At 71.2% G+C, this 21202-nt stretch overlaps 3 protein-coding genes across 4 annotated transcripts; 1 reads left to right on the forward strand and 2 right to left on the reverse strand.

Moving 5' to 3' along the window:
* Window positions 1–102: 102 nt before the first annotated feature.
* On the reverse strand, window positions 103–1546 carry IRF2BP1 (interferon regulatory factor 2 binding protein 1). The gene has a single exon (XM_087729743.1). It carries the CDS (start codon window positions 1343–1345, stop codon window positions 236–238), a length of 1110 nt encoding a protein of 369 aa, XP_087585869.1. The 5' UTR covers window positions 1346–1546; the 3' UTR covers window positions 103–235.
* Window positions 1547–2974: 1428 nt separating this feature from the next.
* On the forward strand, window positions 2975–7520 carry CCDC61 (coiled-coil domain containing 61). 2 transcript variants are annotated; one of them, XM_087729771.1, is made up of 14 exons: window positions 2976–3661; window positions 4847–4998; window positions 5091–5173; window positions 5259–5416; window positions 5523–5675; window positions 5770–5953; window positions 6060–6121; window positions 6214–6359; window positions 6443–6521; window positions 6655–6719; window positions 6807–6885; window positions 6985–7048; window positions 7171–7225; window positions 7315–7520. In XM_087729771.1, exons 1-14 carry the CDS (start codon window positions 3564–3566, stop codon window positions 7410–7412), a joined length of 1476 nt encoding a protein of 491 aa, XP_087585897.1. In that variant the 5' UTR covers window positions 2976–3563; the 3' UTR covers window positions 7413–7520. The 2 variants fall into 2 exon arrangements, with proteins under 2 accessions (XP_087585898.1, XP_087585897.1); XM_087729772.1 differs by lacking the exon at window positions 5523–5675 and having other exon boundaries at window positions 2975–3661.
* Window positions 7521–7590: 70 nt separating this feature from the next.
* Window positions 7591–10519, reverse strand: BLOC1S3 (biogenesis of lysosomal organelles complex 1 subunit 3). The gene is made up of 2 exons (XM_087729773.1): window positions 10446–10519; window positions 7591–9870 (listed from the first exon to the last, which is right to left on the reverse strand). The coding sequence occupies exon 2, from the start codon at window positions 9866–9868 to the stop codon at window positions 9338–9340; it is 531 nt and encodes a 176-aa protein (XP_087585899.1). The 5' UTR covers window positions 9869–9870; window positions 10446–10519; the 3' UTR covers window positions 7591–9337.
* Window positions 10520–21202: the final 10683 nt, after the last annotated feature.

The raw sequence follows: 21202 nt of genomic DNA on the forward strand, positions 1-21202 counted from the left end.
AGCCAAAAGCCGCGGTTGAACCAAACCCCCCCCCCCAAAAAAAAAGCGCGCGTCGCTTTATTGACCAAAAACCCCCCCTCCCCCCCCCCAAAAAAACCCCGCCAGAGCTTTGGGGGTCCCCCACCCCCCCCGGGGACAGGCACTTGTCACCCCCCTCCCCCAAAAACCACCTCGGAGGAGGGGGGTGGGGAAACTGAGGCACGGTTTGGGGGGGGGGGTGGGGGTGGGGGGACCCTCAGGGGTCCCGCTCCCGTTTGACGCGGACGTCGCCGGCCAAGATGGCGGCGATCTCCCCCTGCATGAAGGCCCAGGGGAGGCCGGATCCGACCAGGGGACATCGGCCGCCGCTGGGGCAGTGGACGTCGCCGCCGGCGCTTCCCCGCGCCCGGATGGCGCGACGGGCGCAGGGGAAGCAAAACCGGTGAGCCGGTACCGAGGGACACTGTACGAAATGGGTGTCCTCCAACCGCCGGCGGCACAAACCGCAGGAGAGCGCCGAATCCTCCGCCGTAACGGGTGAAATTTCCCTCGACGGGTGATGCCGGTAGGATCGCGGTTCATCCGGCTCCGGCGAAGCTTTGCGGCGGCGGCGAGGAGGAGGCGGCGGAGGTTGCGGTAAGGCGTCGGGTGCCGGCGGGTGCCGGAAAAAACGGACGGCTTCGGTGAAGAGTTCGCCGAGCAGCCGCCAGTCGCCGCTTCCCTGCCGCTTCTCGTATTCCAGGTATTTGTAGCCGGAAGAAATGGTTTTGCCGGGCGCCCGCAGGCAATCCTGGAACATCCGCTTTGCCAGGCCCAGCACGCCGGCGTAGACGCTGCCGGAACCGCAGGGATATTCGGCAAAAAGCTTCAATTCGAACTCAAAACCGGGCCGGGGCGCGGCGTCGAAGGCGAAGATTCGTCCCACCAAAGCGTGATCCTTTCGGAAGCGAACGTTGAAGGGAGCGCAACCGGCGAGGGCGGCGAGGCGTTCCCGTACCGCCGGTGGTTTTCCCGGCCAGTCCTCGGCGCGGCCGCGCATGGCTTCGCTCAGTTCCGCCAAACACTCGGCGCCGTCCGGGCGGCACGGCACCGGTAACGGCGGCATCGGCGGAGCGCGGCGTTCGGCCGTCGTCTCCTCGGGGCGGTTCGTTCCGGCGGGCGGACGCGATACCGGCGGGACGTCGCGGTGCCGGCTTTCGGCGTGGCTGTGCCGAAGACGCCGGGCGGCTTCCAGCAACGGTTCGATACGGTCGGCGCCTTCGAAGTTGACGCAGCCGCGGCAGACGGCTTCGCTGAAATCCCACACCACGGCCCAGGGCATTTTGGGCAGGTCGCACAGGTAGCACCACTGCCGGCGCCACGACATGGCGGGGGGCTGCCGGGACCCCCCGCCCCCCCACCGCCGCCTCCGCCGCCGCCGCCCCCTCTCGGGTTGCTGCTCCTCCGCCGGAGCCTTGGGTGGGGTCCTCTGTGCGGAGACCCCTCGGGGGGTCCCCTCGGAGGGTCACCCCCCCCCTAAAGACCCCTCAAAATGTCCCCTCAGAGGGTCCCCCCCCCCCCAAAGACCCCTCAGAGGGTCCCCTTGGAGGGTCCCCCCCCAGCAAAGACCCCTTGGAGGGTCCCCCCTTAAGAAAAGACCCCTCAAAATGTCCCCTAACAGGCTCCCCCCCAAAGACCCCTCAGAGGGTCCCCCCAAGGCAAAGACCCCCTCAAAAGGTCCCCTCAGAGGGTCCCCCCCAAAGACCCCTCAGAGGGTCCCCTTGGAGGGTCCCCCCCCCAAAGACCCCTCAGAGGGTCCCCCCTTAAGCAGAGACCCCTTAAAATGTCCCCTCAGAGGGTCCCCCCCCCAAAGACCCCTCAGAGGGTCCCCCCAAGGCAAAGACCCCCTCAAAAGGTCCCCTCAGAGGGTCCCCCTCCCCAAAGACCCCTCAGAGGGTCCCCCCTTAAGCAAAGACCCCTCAAAAGGCCCCTTCAGAGGGTCCCCCCTCAGCAAAGCCCCCCCCCCCCAAATGTCCCCTCACCGGGTCCCCTCAGCGAGCCCCCGTCCACAGCCCCCTCAGAGCGTGTGTCCCCCCCCCAAATGTCCCCTGGCGGGGGTCCCCTCGGCACAGACACCCCCCCCCCCCCCGTCGCCGCTCACCTACCGCCCGCCATCGCCTGACAGGGGCGGCGGGAGCGCGGCGGGGCGGGCGGCCATGGCGCCTGCGCGGGAGGGCGGGGCCGCGCCTGCGCGGGAAGGGCAAGCCACGCCCCCGTCCCCGTGGCCACGCCCCCCCCGAGAGGCGGAACCACCCCGTCTGGACACGCCCCGCCTCGCCGGTCCCCAGGGTGCCACCAAGGATGGGCACAGGGCCACCGGTGGTCCTCACGGGGCCACCAGGGTCCCCAGGGTGCCACCAAAGATGGGCACAGGGCCACCGGTAGTCCTCACGGGGCCACCAGGGTCCCCAGAGTGCCACCAAAGATGGGCACAGGGCCACCGGTGGCCCTCACGGGGCCACCAGGGTCCCCAGGGTGCCACCAAGGGTGCTCACGGTCCCCAGAGTGCCACCAAGGATGGGCACAGGGCCACCGGTGGTCCTCACGGGGCCACCAGGGTCCCCAGGGTGCCACCAAAGATGGGCACAGGGCCACCGGTGGCCCTCACGGGGCCACCAGGGTCCCCAGGATGCCACCAAGGGTGCTCACGGTCCCCAGAGTGCCACCAAGGATGGGCACAGGGCCACCGGTGGTCCTCACGGGGCCACCAGGGTCCCCAGGGTGCCACCAAAGATGGGCACAGGGCCACCGGTGGCCCTCACGGGGCCACCAGGGTCCCCAGGATGCCACCAAGGGTGCTCACGGTCCCCAGGGTGCCACCAAAGATGGGCACAGGGCCACCGGTGGCCCTCATGGGGCCACCAGGGTCCCCAGGGTGCCACCAAGGGTGCTCACGGTCCCCAGGGTGCCACCAAAGATGGGCACAGGGCCACCGGTGGCCCTCACGGGGCCACCAGGGTCCCCAGGGTGCCACCAAGGATGGGCACAGGGCCACCGGTGGTCCTCACGGGGCCACCAAGGGTCCCCAGGGTGTCACTGATGGTCCCCACGGTGCCACCAAGGGTGCTTGTGTTGTCATCAACGAGGACCGCGGTCCCCAGGGTGCCACCGACCGCAAGGCTGCCGGCAGGCGCCTGCTGCACCTTGTGGACAGACCCACGGACCCAGGACAGACCCACGGCCAGACCCACAGTCCGTCCCCGCGTCCCTGCTCCCCACAGGCATGAATGGAGCGGGGCGCTGCAGTTCTCAATGGAAGGGGGCGTGGCCACGCGGTGATCAATGGAAGGGGGCGCGGCCTCCCCGGCGCCGGGTTCGAGCTCGAGCCTCCTGACCAGCAGGGGGCGCCACAGGCGCCGGTCGCTCCTCCCCTTCTCAGGGGAAATGACGGCTTCAGCAGCCAATGGCCGCGCGGAGGCGGGAGGCGGGCTCCGCCTGACAGCCAATAGCAGCGGGAGGCTGGAGGGCAGCAGCGGGTGAGCGAAGCGGCTAACGGCCGCCTGCGGGGAGGCGGGGCGTGAGGTGACAGGCGGCGGCGAGAGCCAATGAGACGGCGGGGCGAGGCGCGGCCGGCCAATAGGAGGCGGGCAGGGCTGCGAGGGGGCGTGGCTGCGGCTGAGGAGACGGAGGAGCGCGGCGGGCGGTGAGTGCCCGGGGCCGGGGTCCCTCGGGCTGCCCCGGGGCCCTGGCCCTCCCCCGGCCCGGTCACCCTCCGGGGGGGCTCTCCGGCCCCCAGCAGCCCCCCCCCCGGTCGGGCTTCCCCCGGTATTTGCCGCCTGAACAGCCCCCGCGGGCCCGGGCCCCCCCGGTATCCCCAGAACAGCCCTGGCCCCCTCCGGTGCCCCTCGAACCAGCCCCCCCATGCCCTGGGATCCCCTCAAAACAGCCCCCCAAGCACTGGGATCCCCAAAGCAGCCCCCCAAGCCCTGGGCCCCCCAAATCAGCCCCCCACAAAGCCCTGCCCCCCCAAGGAGCCCCCCAAAGCCCTGGGCTCCCCAAAACAGCCCCCCCAAAGCCCTGGGCACCCCCAAACAGCCCCCCCAAACCCTGCCCCCCGCAGCAGCCCCCCCAAGCCCCGGGATCCCCCAAATAGCCCCCCCAAAGCCCCGGGATGCCCAAAACAGCCCCCCCAACCACTGGGCCCCCCCAAAACAGCCCCCACAAAGCCCTGCCCCCCCCAAAACAGCCCTTCCCAAAGCCCTGGGCCCCCCAAAACAGCACCCCCAAAGCCCTGGCCTCCCCCAAGCCCTGGCATCCCCTCAAAACAGCCCCCCAAGCCCTGGGCCCCCCAAAACAGCCCCCCCAAAGCCCTGCCCCCCAAGGAGCCCTGGGCCCCCCAAAACAGCCCCCCCAAAGCCCTGCCCCCCAAGGAGCCCTGGGCCCCCCAAAACAGCCCCCCCAAAGCCCTGCCCCCCAAGGAGCCCCCCTAAAGCCCTGGGCCCCCCAAAACAGCCCCCCCAAAGCCCTGCCCCCCCCAAGCCCTGGGCCCCCCAAAACAGCCCCCCCAAAGCCCTGGGCCCCCCCATCCCTCTGTGCTCCCCCCACCCCTTCAACCTTCCCCTCCCCCAACACCCCCCCCCCCCCAGTCTCCAAATGCCCTGGGGTCCCCTCCAATTGCCCCTCCCCCAGGGTGCTGTCCCCTCCCGCTCCCCCCCATCATCGTCCCCCCAAAATCCGCTCCCCCATGCACCCACCACCCCAAAACCCACCCTACCCCCCCCCCCCCCACGCACCCCAAGCCCCTTGGGTCCCCTTTCCCAGGGGTGCCCCCCCAATCTGGGGGTGCCCCCCCGGCTCTCAAGGCTTCCCCCCCCACCCCCCCCCCCAGCGCCATGGAGGAGCCGCGGTACCTGCAGGCCGACTACGCCTTCCGGCACGGGGAGCACGCCGTCCGGTTGACCCTCGCCCGCTCGCGGCTGGAGGTGGAGGTGGAGGCTCACCTCACCGCCGAGCAGTGGAGGGGGGAGTTCGACGCCGCCTGTGAGTCCCTGGGGGGGGGGGGGTTGGGTTGAGGGGGCCCCCCACCCCCCCCAAACGCTGACCCACCCAACCCCCGCTCCCTTTCCTCGCAGTCATCGAGGACCTGACCCGCAAAACGGGGAATTTCAAGCAGTTTGCCATTTTCTGCAGCATGCTGGAGTCGGCGCTGACGCGGGTGAGGCCGATGCCGCTCCCCGCCGCGGCATTTCGGGGTGGGGGGTTCCCCACCGACCCCCCCCTCCCACTTTTCCCCTCCGCAGAGCAGCGAATCCGTCAGCCTGGAGCTCCTCACCTACGCCGACCTGGAGACCCTGCGCAGCCGGAAAGTGGGAGCCATCGCCCGGCCCCCCCCTTCCGCCGCTTCCTCCCTGGGCGCCAAGCGCTACCTCATCCTCGTCTACTCCGTCGAGTTCGATAGGTGACGAGGGGACAGCAGGCGGGGGGGGGGGGACGGGACACGACACACGGTGGCGCGGGGACGCCGCCGTCACCGCAGCGGCGTATCCGTACCCTCCCTCCGCCAGGATCCACTACCCGCTGCCGCTGCCCTACGCGGGGCGGCCGGATCCTGCCGCGCTCCGCAGGCTGGTGTGGGAGCTGAGGGAGGAGCTGGCGCAGCTGCGGGTTCGGCACGGGGAAGATCACCGAGATGCCGAAATCCGGCGCCTGCGGGACGAGTGAGCGACGCCGGCGTCACCGGGAAGAATTCGGGTGGCAGAAAAAGGAGGGACCCCCCCCCCCCAAAAAACCCTCCCCTGCCCCCCTCGCCAGGCTGCAGCGGGCGCTGGAGGAGAAGCGAGCGGCGGAGGCGGCGCTGCGGGCGCCGCGGCGCGAGCCGGCCGGCGGGATGGCGGCCGAGGCGACGGCGCTACGGCGAGCGGCTCGACGTTTGGAGGACGAACTGGCGCGGGAGAAAGCCCGGCATCAACGCGAGCGCCGGCAGATGGCCGCCGAGGTGGGTTGCCGGTTTCGGGGGGCCGCCGGTGGCGGTGTTGGGGAGCCACCCGCGGTTTCGGGGGGCCGCCGGCGGCACAGCGACCCTTTCCCCCCCCTCCTTGCAGCTGGCGGAGGCGAGGAAGATGGTGAAGAGCCTGACGGCCGAGCTGGCCACCTGCAAAAGGGGGTGAGGCCAGGCTGGGGGGTGACGGGGGGCCCCCACGGGCGTCCCCCGCCGTCCCCTCGTGCCGTCGGTGACGTCGCCGGTCCCCTCGGCAGCCGCCGGACGCCCACCGCCGCGGTCCCCCGTTCCCAGGAGCGTCGCTCTCCCTCCGGCACGCGGCCGCCCCCGCCGCGCTCGACGTCCCGGGAGAGCCGCGGTGGCAGCCGCGGCCGCGTCCCGCCACGGTCCCCGTCGCCCGCAGGTGGGGGACGCTCGGGGACGTGGGGGGGTGACGCCGCGGGTGGCCCCCTCCCCACCCTGCCACCCTCTTCCCTTCCCCGCCAGGCCCTCGCCCGCCGCGTTTCGACCCCACCGCCTTCGTCAGGGCCCGGCAACGCCGGCAGAAGGAAGCCGAGCTCAAAAAGTAAGCGGTGACACCGGGGTTGTCACCGTCGTCGTCACCGTCACTGTCCCCGTCCCCTTCCTCCCCCCCGGCGCTTGGGGGGAAGCCCCCCAGCCCCCTCCCCACCCCTCACCGCCGTCTCCCTTGGGTGCAGCCAGCGGCGCGGGGCGGCTTTCGGCAGCGCCAGCCCGGCCCGGAGCCGCGGGCGCAGCTCCTCGGGTGAGTGGGGGTTACCCGGGGGTGGGTGGGGGGCACCCACTGGGTGCTGGGCGTTCCCCCCACCCCCGCTAATTTTTCCTCCCGCAGCCGAAAGTTTCCGGAGCCGGCGCTCGGCGGTGAGCTCCGGCAGCGACGCCGATGACCGCTCCGAGCCCCTGCCCCCCAGGTAACGGCCGGGGTGGGGGGCAGGACCCCTGGGTGCCGCCCCAGGGGCACCCCGACCCTCCCAGCACCCCTTAACCCCCCACCCACCCACCCTACACAGGGGCAGGAGGGCGACCCGCACCCGCAGACCCCTGAGCGCCTCCTCCTGCAACGGCGCCGGCGCGGTGAGTGGCCCCCCAAAAAGCCTGGGACCCCCCCCCCCCCGGGGTTTGGGGGTCACCCCCAAAGCGGGGTGACCGCGGTGAGGGACACCCCCACCCAGTGCCACCCTCGTCTCTGTCCCCAGGCCCCTCGCCCCGTCACCGGCCACAAGCCACCAGCGGGCAAGCGCCCCGGTAAAGGTGAGCCCCCCCCCCCCCCCGTATTTTTGGGGTGCCCCCACCCCAATTTAGGCCTTTTTGAACCCATTTCCCCCCCCCCCCCCCCCCAGAGAATCGCCCCGAGGAGCCCTCGGCCGAGCTGGCCGAGATCGACGCCCGGCTGCAGGCGCTGCAGGCGTACATGGACAGCCTGGCCGCCCGCGCGTGACCCCCGCGTCACCGCCTCGCGTCACCGCCTCACGTCACCGCGTCCCCGGGGGCGACGGCGCTGGCGCGGGGCGCGCGTCCCCCCCAAATAAACCCTTGCGTGGCCCCACGGCGTGTCCTGCGTCTTGGGGGGCTCTGGCGTCCCCGTCCCCCCTCGTCACCGTCCCCCCTTGTCACTGTCCCTTTGTCACCGTCAAGGCCTTTATTCACCTCCGCGCTGCACAAAATGGCGGCATTTGGGGACAGCGGTTCGGCGGCGGCCGCTCATGATGTCACCAGAGCGCGGAGGTGCTGGGGGGGCTGGCCGGGCGGCCTCTGCGCCGAAGTCACTGTTCGGTGTCATCGTGGCTACGCCGGTGATGATGCCGGTGATGATGTCATTGCGGCTATGCTGGTGACAATGGCACTGTGGCTATGCCACTAATGATGTCACTGGCTACGCCAGTAAGGATGCCATCGTGGCTGCGCCGGTGACGATGCCACCACGGCTACCCTGGTGACGACGGCACCGTGGCTGCGCCAGTGACGATGTCATCATGGCTACGGCAAAGACGATGCCGGTGACGATGGCACCATGGCTGTGCCAGTGACGATGCCACCACGGCTACGTCGGTGATGACGCCATCGTGGCTGTGCCAGTGTCAGTGTCACCGTGGCTACACCAGTGATGATGCCGGTGACGATGCCGTCGTGGCTACGGTGATGACGATGCCACCACGGCTACGTTGGTGACGATGCCGTTGTGCCTATGCCGGTGTCAAGGTCACCGTGGCTCCACCAGCGATGATGCCGGTCACGATGCCACCATGGCTGTGTCGGTGACGATGGCACCGTGGCTGTGCCAGTGATGATGCCATCGTGGCTGCGCTGGTGACAACGCTGCTGTGGCCATGCCGGTGCCAATGCCACCGCGACTATGCCGGTGATACCAGTGACAGCGCCACCACGGCTACGCCGGTGATGATGGCGCCGTGGCTTGTGCCGGTGACGATGCCATCGTGCCTATGCCAGTGATGATGCCACCACGGCTACGCCGATGATGATGCTGGTGACGAGGCCACCACAGCTACGTCAGTGATGATGCCACCGTGGCTACGCCGATGATGGTGCCAGTGACGATGCCACCACGGCTATGCCGGCGATGATGCCATCGTGGCTGTGCCGGTGTCAATGTCACCGTGGCTCCACCAGTGATGATGCCACTGTGGCTGCACCGATGATGATGCCGGTGACGATGCCGTCATGGCCGTACCAATGACGATGCCACCATGGCTACGTCGGCGATGATGCCATCGTGGCTGTGCCAGTGTCAATGTCACCGTGGCTACGCCGATGATGGCGGTGATGATGCCGTCGTGGCTGCGCTGATGACGATGCCACCGCGGCTATGGTGGTGATGATGCCACCGCGGCTACACCAGGGATGATGCCACCATGGCTACGCCGCTGACGATGCCGCTGATGATGCCATTGTGGCTACGGCGATGATGATGCCGGCGATGATACTGTGGCTGTGCCAGTGACGATGCCATCATGGCTACGCCGGTGATGATGCCATCGTGGCTGTGCCAGTGTCAATGTCACCGTGGCTACGCCGGTGATGCCACTGTGGCTACGCTGATGATGATGCCGGTGATGACGCCGTCGTGGCTGCACCGATGACGATGGCACCGTGGCTGTGCCAGTGACGATGCCATCGTGGCTACGCCGGTGATGATGCCACCACGGCTACGTCGGTGACTATGCCGGTGACGATACCAGTGATAACGCCACCGCGGCTACGCCGGTGACGATGGCGCCGTGGCTGTGCCGGTGACGATGCCATCGTGCCGACGCCGATGCCACCACGGCGCGGAGATCTTGGGGGGCAGCACCGGGCGCCGCAACCGCGACCGGGCGCCACCGATGGCTGCCGAGGTCGCCGGCGTCAGCGCGCCGGCGGCGCCGGCAGCTGCCCGCGGATGTCGGGCAGGAGGCGGCAGGCGGTGACGATGTCGACGGCGGCGGCCACGGCGCGCAGGTCGCGGCGAGCCAAGCGCAGGCAATCGGCGGCGGCGGCGGCGGCCGCCTGCGCCCGCCCCAGGGCCCCCCCCAGGCCCCCCAGGCCCCGCGCGGCGCTGCCGTAGCTCTGCCGCAGCGCCCGCCCCACCGCCCCCCGCAGCCGCCCCGAGCTCGCCCGCAGCCGCTGCTGCAGCAGCGAGGGGGGGCCCCGGCCGCTCCCCCAAACCGCCGCCGGCTCCTCCGGTGACACCGGGGGGGTCTTCGGCCTCTCCCCCTCCTCCTCCTCCTCCTCCTCCTCCTCCTCTTCGGTCTCGGAGGCTTCGCCCGGCACCTTCAGGCCGGGCCCGGGGGTCCCGGCCCCCCCCGCCGCCGCCGCCCCCCACCCCGGCGCCTCCGGCTCCGAGTCGCTCTCGGAGGCTTCGCCCGGCACCACCCGCGGGGGGCGGGGGGCCGCCATGGCTGGGGGGGGGCGGGGGGGTCAGGGGACCCCCCCCAGTCACCCCCCCAACCCCCGGGGACCCCCCACCCCCCGGGACCCCAATACCCCCCCCCAGTGACCCCCCCCCCCCCCCCGCCCCACAGGGACCCCCAAGGACCCCCCACGCTCACGGGGACCCTCCAGCCCCCCCGCCCACGGCCCCCCCAGCCCCACAGCCCCCCCCACGCTCACGGGGACCCCCCCCAGCCCCACGGGGACCCTCCAGCCCCCTCCCGCCCACGGACCCCCCCCCCCAGCCCCACAGGGACCCCCAAGGACCCCCCCACGCCCACGAGGACCCCCCCAGCCCCATGAGGACCCCAGCCCCCCCTCCAGCCCCCCCCCACGCTCACGGGGACCCCCCCAGCCCCACGGGGACCCCCAGGGCCCCCCCCAGCCCCATGGAGACCCCAGCCCCCTCAGGGGCCCCCTCCAGCCCCCCCCCCACGCCCACGGACCCCCCCCAGCCCCATAGAGACCCCAGACCCCCCCCGGCCCCACAGGGACCCCCCCCCCACGCCCACGGCCCCCCCCGGGACCCCCGGCGCTCTCCCACCTCCTGCCCAGCCCCGCCGCAGGTCACATGACGGGGGGCCCCGCGTCACGTGTCACGGCCGCCACCCGGAAGTGCCCCTCCGTCGGCACGGCGGGCCGGAGGGATGAGCTCTGCCCCCTGGCGGCGGGGAGGACTGCGGGGGGACTGGGAGGGCACTGGGGGGCACTGGGGGGGCTGGGGGTGAACTGGGGGGACCCGGAGGACTGCGGGGGAACTGGGGGGACTGGGGGGGACTTGAAGGAACTGGGGGGACTGGGAGGGGACTGGGGGGCACTGGGGGGAACTGGGGGTACAGGGAGTGAACTGGGGGGACTGGGAGGACTGTGGGGGAACCGGGGGGCTGGGGGCACTGGGGGGCACTGGGAGCGGACTGGGGGGAACTGGGGGGACTGGGAGTGAACTGGAGGGACTGGGAGAGACTGGGGCACTGGGGGCAACTGGGGAGACTGGGGGGACTTGGGGGAACTGGGGGTACTGGGAGTGAACTGGGGGGACTGGGGGTACTGGGAGGGAACTGGGGGTACTGGGAGTGAACTGAGGGGACGGGGGGTACTGGGAGGGAGCTGGGGGGAGTGGGGGGAACTGGGGAGACTGGCGGGAGTGGGAGTGAACTGGAGGGACTGGGGGGAACTGGGGGGACTGGGAGGACTGGGGGGAACTGGGGGGACTGGGGGTACTGGGAGTGAACTGGGGGGACTGGGGGGAACTGGGGGGACTGGGGGTGAACTGGGGGGACTGGGGGTACTTGGGGAGACTGGGGGGCACTGGGGGGAACTGGGGAGACTGGAGGTGAACTGGGGGAGACGGGGGGGGAATTGAGGGGAATTGTGGGTGAACTGGGACTGGACTGGGGGAACTGGGGGGCACTGGGGGGACTGGGGGGAAGTGGGGAGACGGGGGGTGAACTGGGGGGACTGGGAGAGACTGGGGGGAACTGGGGGGACCCCAAGGGGACAGCGGGGGCGGGGGGACGGGGCTGTCCCCAGAGCCACCGTGTCCTTGTCCCCATCCCTGTCCTTGTCCCTGTCCCTGTCCCTGTCCCCATCCCTGTGCCCAGGGCCACCATGGCCTTGTCCCCACCGCTGTCCTTGTCCCCAGCCCTGTGTCCAGAGCCACCGTGTCCTTGTCCCCATCCCTGGCCTTGTCCCTGTCCCTGTCCCTGTCCCCATCCCTGTGCCCAGGGCCACCATGGCCTTGTCCCCACCGCTGTCCTTGTCCCCATCCCTGTCCCTGTCCCCACCCCTGTCTCTGTCCCCATCCCTGTGCCCAGGGCCACCATGGCCTTGTCCCCACCATGTCCCTGTCCCCAGCCCCGTCCTTGTCCCTCTCCCCATCATTGTCCCCACCCCTGTCCCTGTCCCTGTCCCCACCCCTGTCCCTGTCCCCATCCCCCCCTCATCCCCGTCCCCGGTGCCGGTGCCGGTGGCGGGTGTCCCCGGGGGGTGGCTCAGCACTTGACGCAGGCGAGGGTGACGTCCCCGGCCACCTCCAGCCGGTCGATGGCGCTGGGCGCAGTCGCAGACGTGGCACCCGTTCTTAGCGTCCGGATCTCCAGCTGGGTGGCACCGGTGGCACCGCGGGGGACAGGGACCCCCGGGGACCCGCCCTGGGGACACCCAGCCTGGGGACACCCGCCCTGGGGACACCCAGCCTGGGGACACCCGCCCCAGGGACACGCGCCCTGGGGACACCCGCCCTGGGGACACCCCGAGTACCTGCCCTGGGGACACCCATCCCAGGGACACCCGGCCCCGGGGACACCCACCCTAGGGACACCCACCCCAGGGACACGTGCCCTGGGGACACCCAGCCCGGGGACACCCACCCTAGGGACACCCACCCCAGGGACACGCGCCCTGGGGACACCCAGCCCGGGGACACCCGCCCCAGGGACACCCGCCCTGGGGACACCCAGCCTGGGGACACCCCGAGTACCTGCCCTGGGGACACCCGCCCCAGGGACACCCACCCCAGGGACACCCACCCTGGGGACACCCAGCCCGGGGACACCCACCCTAGGGACACCCACCCTGGGGACACCCAGCCCGGACCAGGGCTGTGACCCAGGAGCTGGGCTGGGACTAGGACTGAGACTGGACTGGGACCAATTCAGGACTGGGACTGGGCCCAGGCCCAGGACTGGGCCCAGGATCAGGACCAGGATTGGGACCAGGATGAGGACTGGGACCAGGACCAGGATCAAGACCAGGACTGGGACTGGAATCAGGACTGGGACCAGAACTGGGACCAGGATGAGGATTGGGACCAAGACTGAGACTGGGACCAGGACCAGGATCAAGACCAGGATTGGGACCGGAATCAGGACTGGGACCACAACTGGACCAAGACCAGGACCATGTACAGGACCAGAACCAGGACTAAGCATAGGACCGGGACCAGAACTGAGATCAGGACCAAGACCAGGACCACAACCAGGACTTAGGACCAGGACCAGGACCATGTCCAGAACCAGAATCAGGACTAGGACTGGGACCAAGACCAGGACTGGGACCAGGACCATGTCCAGGACCACAACCAGGACTTAGGACCAGGACTGGGACCATGTCCAGGACCAGAACCAGTCCTAGGACTGGAACCATGTCCAGGGCCAGGACCAGGACTGGGACCAGGACTGGGACCATGTCCAGGACCAGAACCAGTCCTAGGACTGGAACCATGTCCAGGGCCAGGACCAGGACTGGGACCAGGACTGGGACCATGTCCAGGACCAGGACCACAACCAGGACTAGGACTAGGACTGGGAGTACAACCAGGACCAGGACTGGGACCAAGACCAGGCCCAGGCCTGGGAGCACAACCAGGCCCAGGCCCAGGCCCAGGCCTGGGAGCACAACCAGGCCCAGGCCCAGGCCCAGGCCCAGGCCCAGGCCTGGGAGCACAACCAGGCCCAGGCCCAGGCCCAGGCCTAGGCGTGGGCCCAGGCCCGGAGCCCGGCGCAGGCCCCGGCCCGGGCGCTCCCCGGGAAGGGCTGCCCGCGCAGGAAGGGCGCGGCGCCGGCGCTGTGCCGCTCCTCGGGCCCCCAGCACCGCCGCTGCCAGGTGCTGCGCACCAGCGCGGCCTCGCGCCGGCGGGGGTGGACGTGCAGCACCACGGCCCCCGAGGGGCTGCTCCACGGGCTGGCGTGGAACCTGCGGCCAGGGGCGCCCGTCCAGCACCCAGCACCCCCAGCACCCAGCCTGGGACCCCTAGCACCCAGCCTGGACCCCCCGGCACCCAGCCTGGACACCCAGCACCCAGCCTGGACCCCCAGCACCCAGCCCTGGACCCCCCAGCACCCAGCCTGGACCCCCCGGCACCCAGCCTGGACACCCAGCACCCAGCCTGGACCCCCAGCACCCAGCCCTGGACCCCCCAGCACCCAGCCTGGACCCCCCGGCACCCAGCCTGGACACCCAGCACCCAGCCTGGACCCCCAGCACCCAGCCCTGGACCCCCCAGCACCCAGCCTGGACACCCAGCACCCAGCCTGGACCCCCAGCACCCAGCCCTGGACCCCCCAGCACCCAGCCTGGACCCCCCGGCACCCAGCCTGGACCCCCAGCACCCAGCCTGGACCCCCAGCCCCCAGCCCTGGACCCACCAGCACCCAGCCCTGGACCCCCCAGCACCCAGCCCTGGACCCACCAGCACCCGGCACCCAGTCCTGGACCCCCCCAACACCCAGTACCAGCCTGGGACCCCCCAGCACCCAGCCCTGGACCCCCCCAACACCCAGCACCCAGCCTGGACCCCCCAGCACCCAGCCTGGACACCCAGCACCCAACCTGGACCCCCAGCACCCAGCCTGGGACACCCAGCACCCAGCCCTGGACCCCCCAGCACCCAGCCCTGGACCCTCCAGCACCCGGCACCCAGTCCTGGACCCCCCAACACCCAGTACCAGCCTGGGACCCCCCCAGCACTCAGCCCTGGACCCCCCCAACACCCGGCACCCAGCCTGGACACCCAGCACCCAACCTGGACCCCCAGCACCCAGCCTGGACCCCCCCAGCACCCAGCCCTGGACCCCCCAGCACCCAGCACCCAGCCCTGGACCCCCCAGCACCCAGCCTGGGACACCCAGCACCCAGCCCAGCGCTCCCAGACACCCCAAATCCCGCAGCACTCTGACCCCCCCCCCAGCAGCACCCTGACCCCCCAGCACCCTGACCCCCCGCCCCCCAGCCCGTGCACCCGTGCAGGCACCCATGGGTGCTCACAGCCACCCGTGCACCCACGCGGGCACCCATGGGTGCTCACAGGAGCCCATGCACTCATGCATCCACCCATGGGTGCTCAGAGCCACCCGTGCACCCACCCGTGGGTGCTCACAGGAGCCTGTGCACTCATGCGCCCACCCATGGGTGTTCACAGGTGCCCACGCACCCATGCACCCACCCATGGGTGCTCACAGCCACCCGTGCACCCACCCGTGGGTGCTCACAGCCACCCGTGCACCCACCCACGGGTGCTCACAGCCACCCGTGCACCCTTGCAGGCACCCACGGGTGCTCACAGCCACCCGTGCACCCACCCACGGGTGCTCACAGCCACCCCTGCACCCCCCCGTGGGTGCCCCAGCACCCTGACCCCCCCCCTCCCGGGGGTGGCAGCGCCGGCGCCCCGACCCCTGCGGCCGCGTTCTGGGGGAGCAGAGGGACCCGGCGCTGGGGACGGGGCCACCGCGGCTCGGGGACGTCACCCACCGCCGGCCCCGCCCCTGCACCCCCGGCTGTCCCCAACCCCCCCACGGCTGTCCCCAACCCCGCCGAGTGTCCCCAACCCCCCCACGGATGACCCCAACCCCTGGGTGTCCCCAACCCCACCGGCTGTCCCTAACCCCACCCCGAGTGTCCCCAACTGCCCCATGGATGTCCCCAACCCCTGGCTGTCCCCAACCCCTGGGTGTCCCTGACCTCCTGGGGTCCCCAACATCTCCCAGGGGTCCCTGTCCCCATGGATGTCCCCAAGCCCTGGATGTCCCCAACCCTCCAGCGTCCTTGATGCCCTCAGATGTCCCCAAGCCCTGGATGTCCCCAACCCCTGGATGTCCCCAGCCCCCTCAGATGTCTCCACAGAGGTCCCTGTCCCCCCGGCTGTCCCCAACCCTGGGTGTCCCCAACCCCTGGATGTCCCCAGCCCCGGGTGTCCCCAACCCCTGGATGTCCCCAACCCCCCAGATGCCCCAACCCCCCCAGATGTCTCCACAGAGGTCCCTGTCCCGCCGGCTGTCCCCAACCCTGGGTGTCCCCAAGCCCTAGATGTCCCCAACCCTAGATGTCCCCAACCCCAGATGTCCCCAACCCCGGGTGTCCCCAACCCCTGGGTGTCCCCAACCCCCTCAGATGTCTCCATGGAGGTCCCTGTCCCCCTGGCTGTCCCCGACCCTAGATGTCCCGAACCCCTGGATGTCCCCAACCCTAGATGTCCCCAACCCCGGGTGTCCCGAACCCCTGGATGTCCCCAACCCCTGGATGTCCCCAGCTCCCCAGATGGCTCCCCCGAGGTCCCTGTCCCCCGGCTGTCCCCAAGCCCTGGGTGACCCCGGTGACGCAGGTGAGGGTGACGTCCCCGGTGACCTCGAGGGCCTGGACGCTGCCAGGGGCAGGCGGTGCGGGGACTCCAGGGCGTGCTGCCCCTTCACTGCCACCTGCGGGGACAGGGGACAGGGGGACAGTGGGACAGGGGGGACAGGGGGACAGGGGGGACAGGGGGACGGGGGGACAGGGGGAACAGGGGGACAGGGGGACAGCAGGGACAGAGAGGACATCAGGGACAGGGGACAGAGGGGACAGCGGTGGCATCAGGGACATTGGGGACGGGGGACAGGGGGACAGTGGGACAGGGGACAGGGGGACAGGGGAACAGCAGGGACAGAGAGGACATCAGGGACAGGGGACAGAGGGGACAGCGGTGGCATCAGGGACATTGGGGACGGGGGGACAGGGGGACAGTGGGACAGGGGACAGGGGGACAGTGGGACAGGGGGGACAGGGGGACAGGGGGACAGGGGGGACAGGGGGACGGGGGGACAGGGGAACAGCAGGGACAGAGAGGACATCAGGGACAGGGGACAGAGGGGACAGCGGTGGCATCAGGGACATGGGGGACAGGGGGACAGTGGGACAGGGGACAGGGGGACAGGGGGACAGCGGGACAGGGGGACAGCGGGACATGGGGGGACAGGGGGACAGGGGGACAGGGAAACAGCAGGGACAGAGAAGACATCAGGGACAGGGGACAGGGGACAGCGGTGGCATCAGGGACATTGGGGACAGGGGGGACAGGGGGACGGGGGGACAGGGGGGCAGGGGACAGGGGGACAGGGGGACAGGAAGGACAGAGGACATCAGGGACAGGGGACAGAGGGGACAGCGGTGGCATCAGGGACATTGGGGACAGGGGGGACAGGGGGACAGCAGGGACATCAGGGACAGGGGGACATTGGGGACAGGGGGACATCAGGGACAGGGGGGACATTGGGGACATTGGGGACAGTGGGGACAGGGGGACATTGGGGACAGCAGGGTGACGCACCCAGGAGCACGGCTGTGCCCGCCATGGGGGTCCCAGCACCCATGGGGGTCCCAGCACCCATTGGGGGGGTCAGAGCACCCATAGCTGGGGGTCCCAGCACCCATGGGGGTCCCAGCACCCATAGCTGGGGGTCCCAGCACCCATGGGGGTCCCAGCACCCATTGGGGGTCCCAGCACCCACAGCTGGAGGTCCCAGCACCCATGGGGGTCCCACCCGGCAGCCGTGCTCCTGGGTGCTGCTGATGCCCCTCCAGGGGCCCCCCCGCGCCTGAGGGGGGGAGGGGGCCCCCGTGGGGGGGGGGCACCCACGGGGGGGGGGGCACTCCCAGCACCCCGAGAGCCCCCCACCCCCCCCACCCCCCAGTTTCCCCCCTCCCCACAGTTTGGGGGCACCCCCCACCCCCCAGTTCCCCCCACACCCCAGTTTGGGGGCACCCTCAGCCCCCCACCCCCCAGTTTGGCCCCCCAGTTTGGGGCTCCCCCCCCAGTTTGGGGGTACCCCCCCGAGTCCCCCCCACCCCTCCCACCCCTTTTTGGGGGGCCCTCCCCCCTCCCAGTTTGGGGGCCCCCCATCCCAGTTTGGGGGTCCCCCCCCAGTTTGCCCCCCCCCAGTCTGGGGGTGCCCCCCCCCCACCCCGTGCTCTCCCCCACCGCACCTTTGCCCTTCCCCATGGCACCCGGCCAGCTTTGCGGGGGGGGATACTGGGGGGCACTGGGGGGTACTGGGGGGCACTGGGGGCACCCCCCTCTTGGCGCCCCTGGATGATCACCATCCTGCCCCCGCTCAGCCCCCCGGATGTACCCCAGGAAGGGGGGGGCGGGGGCCCCCCGGCCCCCTAGGGCCCCCCCACCCCCCTATGGGCCCCAGCCCCATAGGGCTCCCCTGCCCCTATGGCCCCCCCGGCCCCATAGGGTCCCCCATGGCCCCATAGGGTCCCCCTTGGTCCCATAGGGTCCCCCATGGCCCCATAGGATCCCCCCGGCCCCATAGGATCCCCCATGGCCCCATAGGATCACCCCGGCCCCATAGGGTGCCCCCCGACCCCACAGGATCCTCCATGGCCCCATAGCATCTCCCCCAGCCCCATAGGATCCCCCCAGCCCCATAGGGTCCCCCTGGGACCCATAGGATCCCCCCAGCCCCATAGGGTCCCCCATGGCCCCATAGGATCCCCCCAGCCCCATAGGATCCCCCCAGCCCCATAGGGTCCCCCATGGCCCCATAGGATCCCCCCAGCCCCATAGGACCCCCCCAGCCCCATAGGGTGCCCCCCGACCCCACAGGATCCCCCATGGCCCCATAGGGTCCCCCTTGGTCCCATAGGGTCCCCCCAGCCCCATAGGGTCCCCCCGGTCCCATAGGATCCCCCGAGCCCCATAGGATCCCCCCATAGCCCCATAGGATCCTCCCATAGCCCCATAGGGTGCCCCCCGACCCCACAGGATCCCCCATGGCCCCATAGGGTCCCCCATGGCCCCATAGGGTCCCCCCAGCCCCATAGGGTCCCCCCGACCCCACAGGATCCCCCTGACCCCATAGGGTCCCCCCGGTCCCACAGGATCCCCCCTGACCCCATAGGGTCCCCCTGACCCTATAAGCTCCCCCCAGCCCCGCCCCGCCCCTATAGCCCCCATAGGGCCCCACTCACCGCGTTGACGATGGGCAGCTGGGTGGCCATGGCGGCTGCGGGTGCCTGGGTGGGGGGTCCCTGGGTGGGGGGATCCCTGGGGGGGTCCCTGGGGGGGGGGATCCCTGGGGGGGTTCCTGGGTGCTGGGGGTCCCTGGGTGGGGGGTCCCTGGGGGGTCCCTGGGGGGTCGCTGGGTGCTGGGGGTCACTGGGTGCTGGGGGTCCCTGGGTGCTGGGGGTCCCTGGGGGTCCCTGGGGGGGGTCCCTGGGTGCTGGGGGTCCCTGGGGGGTCCCTGGGGAGGTCACTGGGTGCTGGGGGTCCCTGGGTGCTGGGGGTCCCTGGGGGTCCCTGGGGGAGGTCGCTGGGTGCTGGGGGTCCCTGGGTGCTGGGGGTCCCTGGGGGGTCCCTGGGGGGGTCCCTGGGTGCTGGGGGTCCCTGGGTGGGGGGTCCCTGCGTGGGGTCCCTGGGTGCTGGGGGTCGCTGGGTGCTGGGGGTCCCTGGGGGGGTCCCTGGGTGGGGGGGGTCCCTGGGTGCTGGGGGTCCCATGGCGGCGGGCGCGGGCTCTCCCCGGTGACCTCTGTCCCGCCCCGCTCTCATTCCTCCGCGGTGGCACCTGCGCAGAGGGTGGCACCCTGTCACCCTTGTCCCCATCTCCCCGCGGGGACCCACCCCAGCTCCGCCACCCCAGCGGCCACCCGGGGCCCCTCGTCCCCGTGGGGACTCGCCGGGACCCCCCAGCCCCGGTGTCCCCCCAGCCCCATGGCCCCGTGTCCCCACGTCCCCACGTCCCCTCCATCCCCTGTGCCCCCTGTGTCCCCTGTGTCCCCACGTCCCCACGTCCCCACATCCTTGTCCCCTCAGCCCCCTGTCCCTGCATCCCTGTCCCCTGTGTCCCCATGTCCCCTGCGTCCCCCATGTCCCTGCATCCCTGTCCCCCATGTCCCCATGTCCCCACGTCCCCATGTCCCCTCCATCCCCCGTGTCCCCTGTGTCCCCATGTCCCCATGTCCCCACATCCTTGTCCCCTCAGCCTCATGTCCCTGCATCCCTGTCCCCCATGTCCCCATGTCCCCTCCATCCCCTGTGTCCCCTGTGCCCCCTGTGTCCCCATGTCTCCATGTCCCCATGTCCCCCCTGTCCCCATGTCCCCTCCATCCCCTGTGTCCCCATGTCCCTGTGTCCCCATGTCCTCACGCCCCCATGTCCCTGCATCCCTGTCCCCATGTCCCCTCCATCCCCTGTGTCCCCTGTGTCCCCATGTCCCCATGTCCCCCCTGTCCCCATGTCCCCTCCATCCCCTGTGTCCCCCTTGTGCCCTCCTTGTCCCCAAGTCCCTGCATCCCTGTCCCCATGTCCCTGCGTCCCCAGCCAGTGTCACCGGGGTTGGTGGCCGGTGTCACCGGTGCTGGTGGCCGCTGTCACCGGGGTTGGTGGCCAACAGGTGCCGCCTGTGCCCGGGCCAGCAGGTTCCTCTGGCAGGAGCCACCGGCCACAGGAAGCGGCGCTGGCAGGGCGATGTCACGGCGGTGTCACGGCGCTGGCAGGGCGATGTCACGGCGATGTCACGGCGCTGGCAGGGCGCTGATGGCCTGGCGGTGGCACGGGCAGCGGCGGGCAGTGGCTGTCCCCTCAGCCCTGCCTGCGGCCGCTGGCTGCTGGCCCTGCCTGCCAGGGCGTCCCCCTGTCCCTGCGTCCCCCTGTCCCTGCGTCCCCATGTCCCTGTGTCCCCATGTCCCCTTGTCCCTGCGTCCCCATGTCCCTGCATCCCTCCGTGTCCCCTGCATCCCCATGTCCCTGCATCCCTGATGTCCCCTGTGTCCCCATGTCCCTGCATCCCCATGTCCCCATGTCCCCTGCGTCCCCATGTCCCCTCTCTCCTCCATCCCCTGTGTCCCCACGTCCCCTGCATCCCTGTGTCCCTGCATCCCCCATGTCCCCCCGTCCCTGTGTCCCCATGTCCCCTCTGTCCCCTGCATCCCCCCATGTCCCTGCATCCCCCCATGTCCCCACATCCCCCCATGTCCCCATGTCCCCATGTCCCCTGCATCCCCCCATGTCCCCTCTGTCCCCTGCATCCCCCCATGTCCCTGCATCCCCCCATGTCCCCACATCCCCCCATGTCCCCATGTCCCCTGCATCCCCCCATGTCCCCACGTCCCCATGTCCCTGCATACCCCACGTCCCTGCATCCCCCCACGTCCCCACGTCCCCTGCATCCCCCCATGTCCCCACGTCCCCATGTCCCCATGTCCCTGCATCCCCCCACGTCCCTGCATCCCCCCACGTCCCCACGTCCCCATGTCCCCATGTCCCTGCATCCCCCCGTGTCCCCACGTCCCCCCATGTCCCCATGTCCCTGCATCTCCCCATGTCCCCACGTCCCCCCACGTCCCCACCCCCCCATGTCCCCTGTCCCCTGCATCCCCCCATGTCCCCACGTCCCTGCATCCCCCGTCCCCGTCCCCATCCCGCCCCACGCCCGAGCCCTCGCCGGGGCCGGATCCGGCCGGGCGTTGCTGGGCCCTGACTCAGGCCCAGCTCCCGCGGCGCAGCCGGAATTTCTGCCCCATCCACACCCAATTATTTCCTCC

This window comes from Nipponia nippon, unplaced genomic scaffold (assembly GCF_047370975.1).
Source record: "Nipponia nippon isolate SJK-2023a ecotype South Korea unplaced genomic scaffold, ASM4737097v1 scaffold_46, whole genome shotgun sequence".
In the NCBI taxonomy this organism is placed as follows: Eukaryota; Metazoa; Chordata; class Aves; order Pelecaniformes; family Threskiornithidae; genus Nipponia; species Nipponia nippon.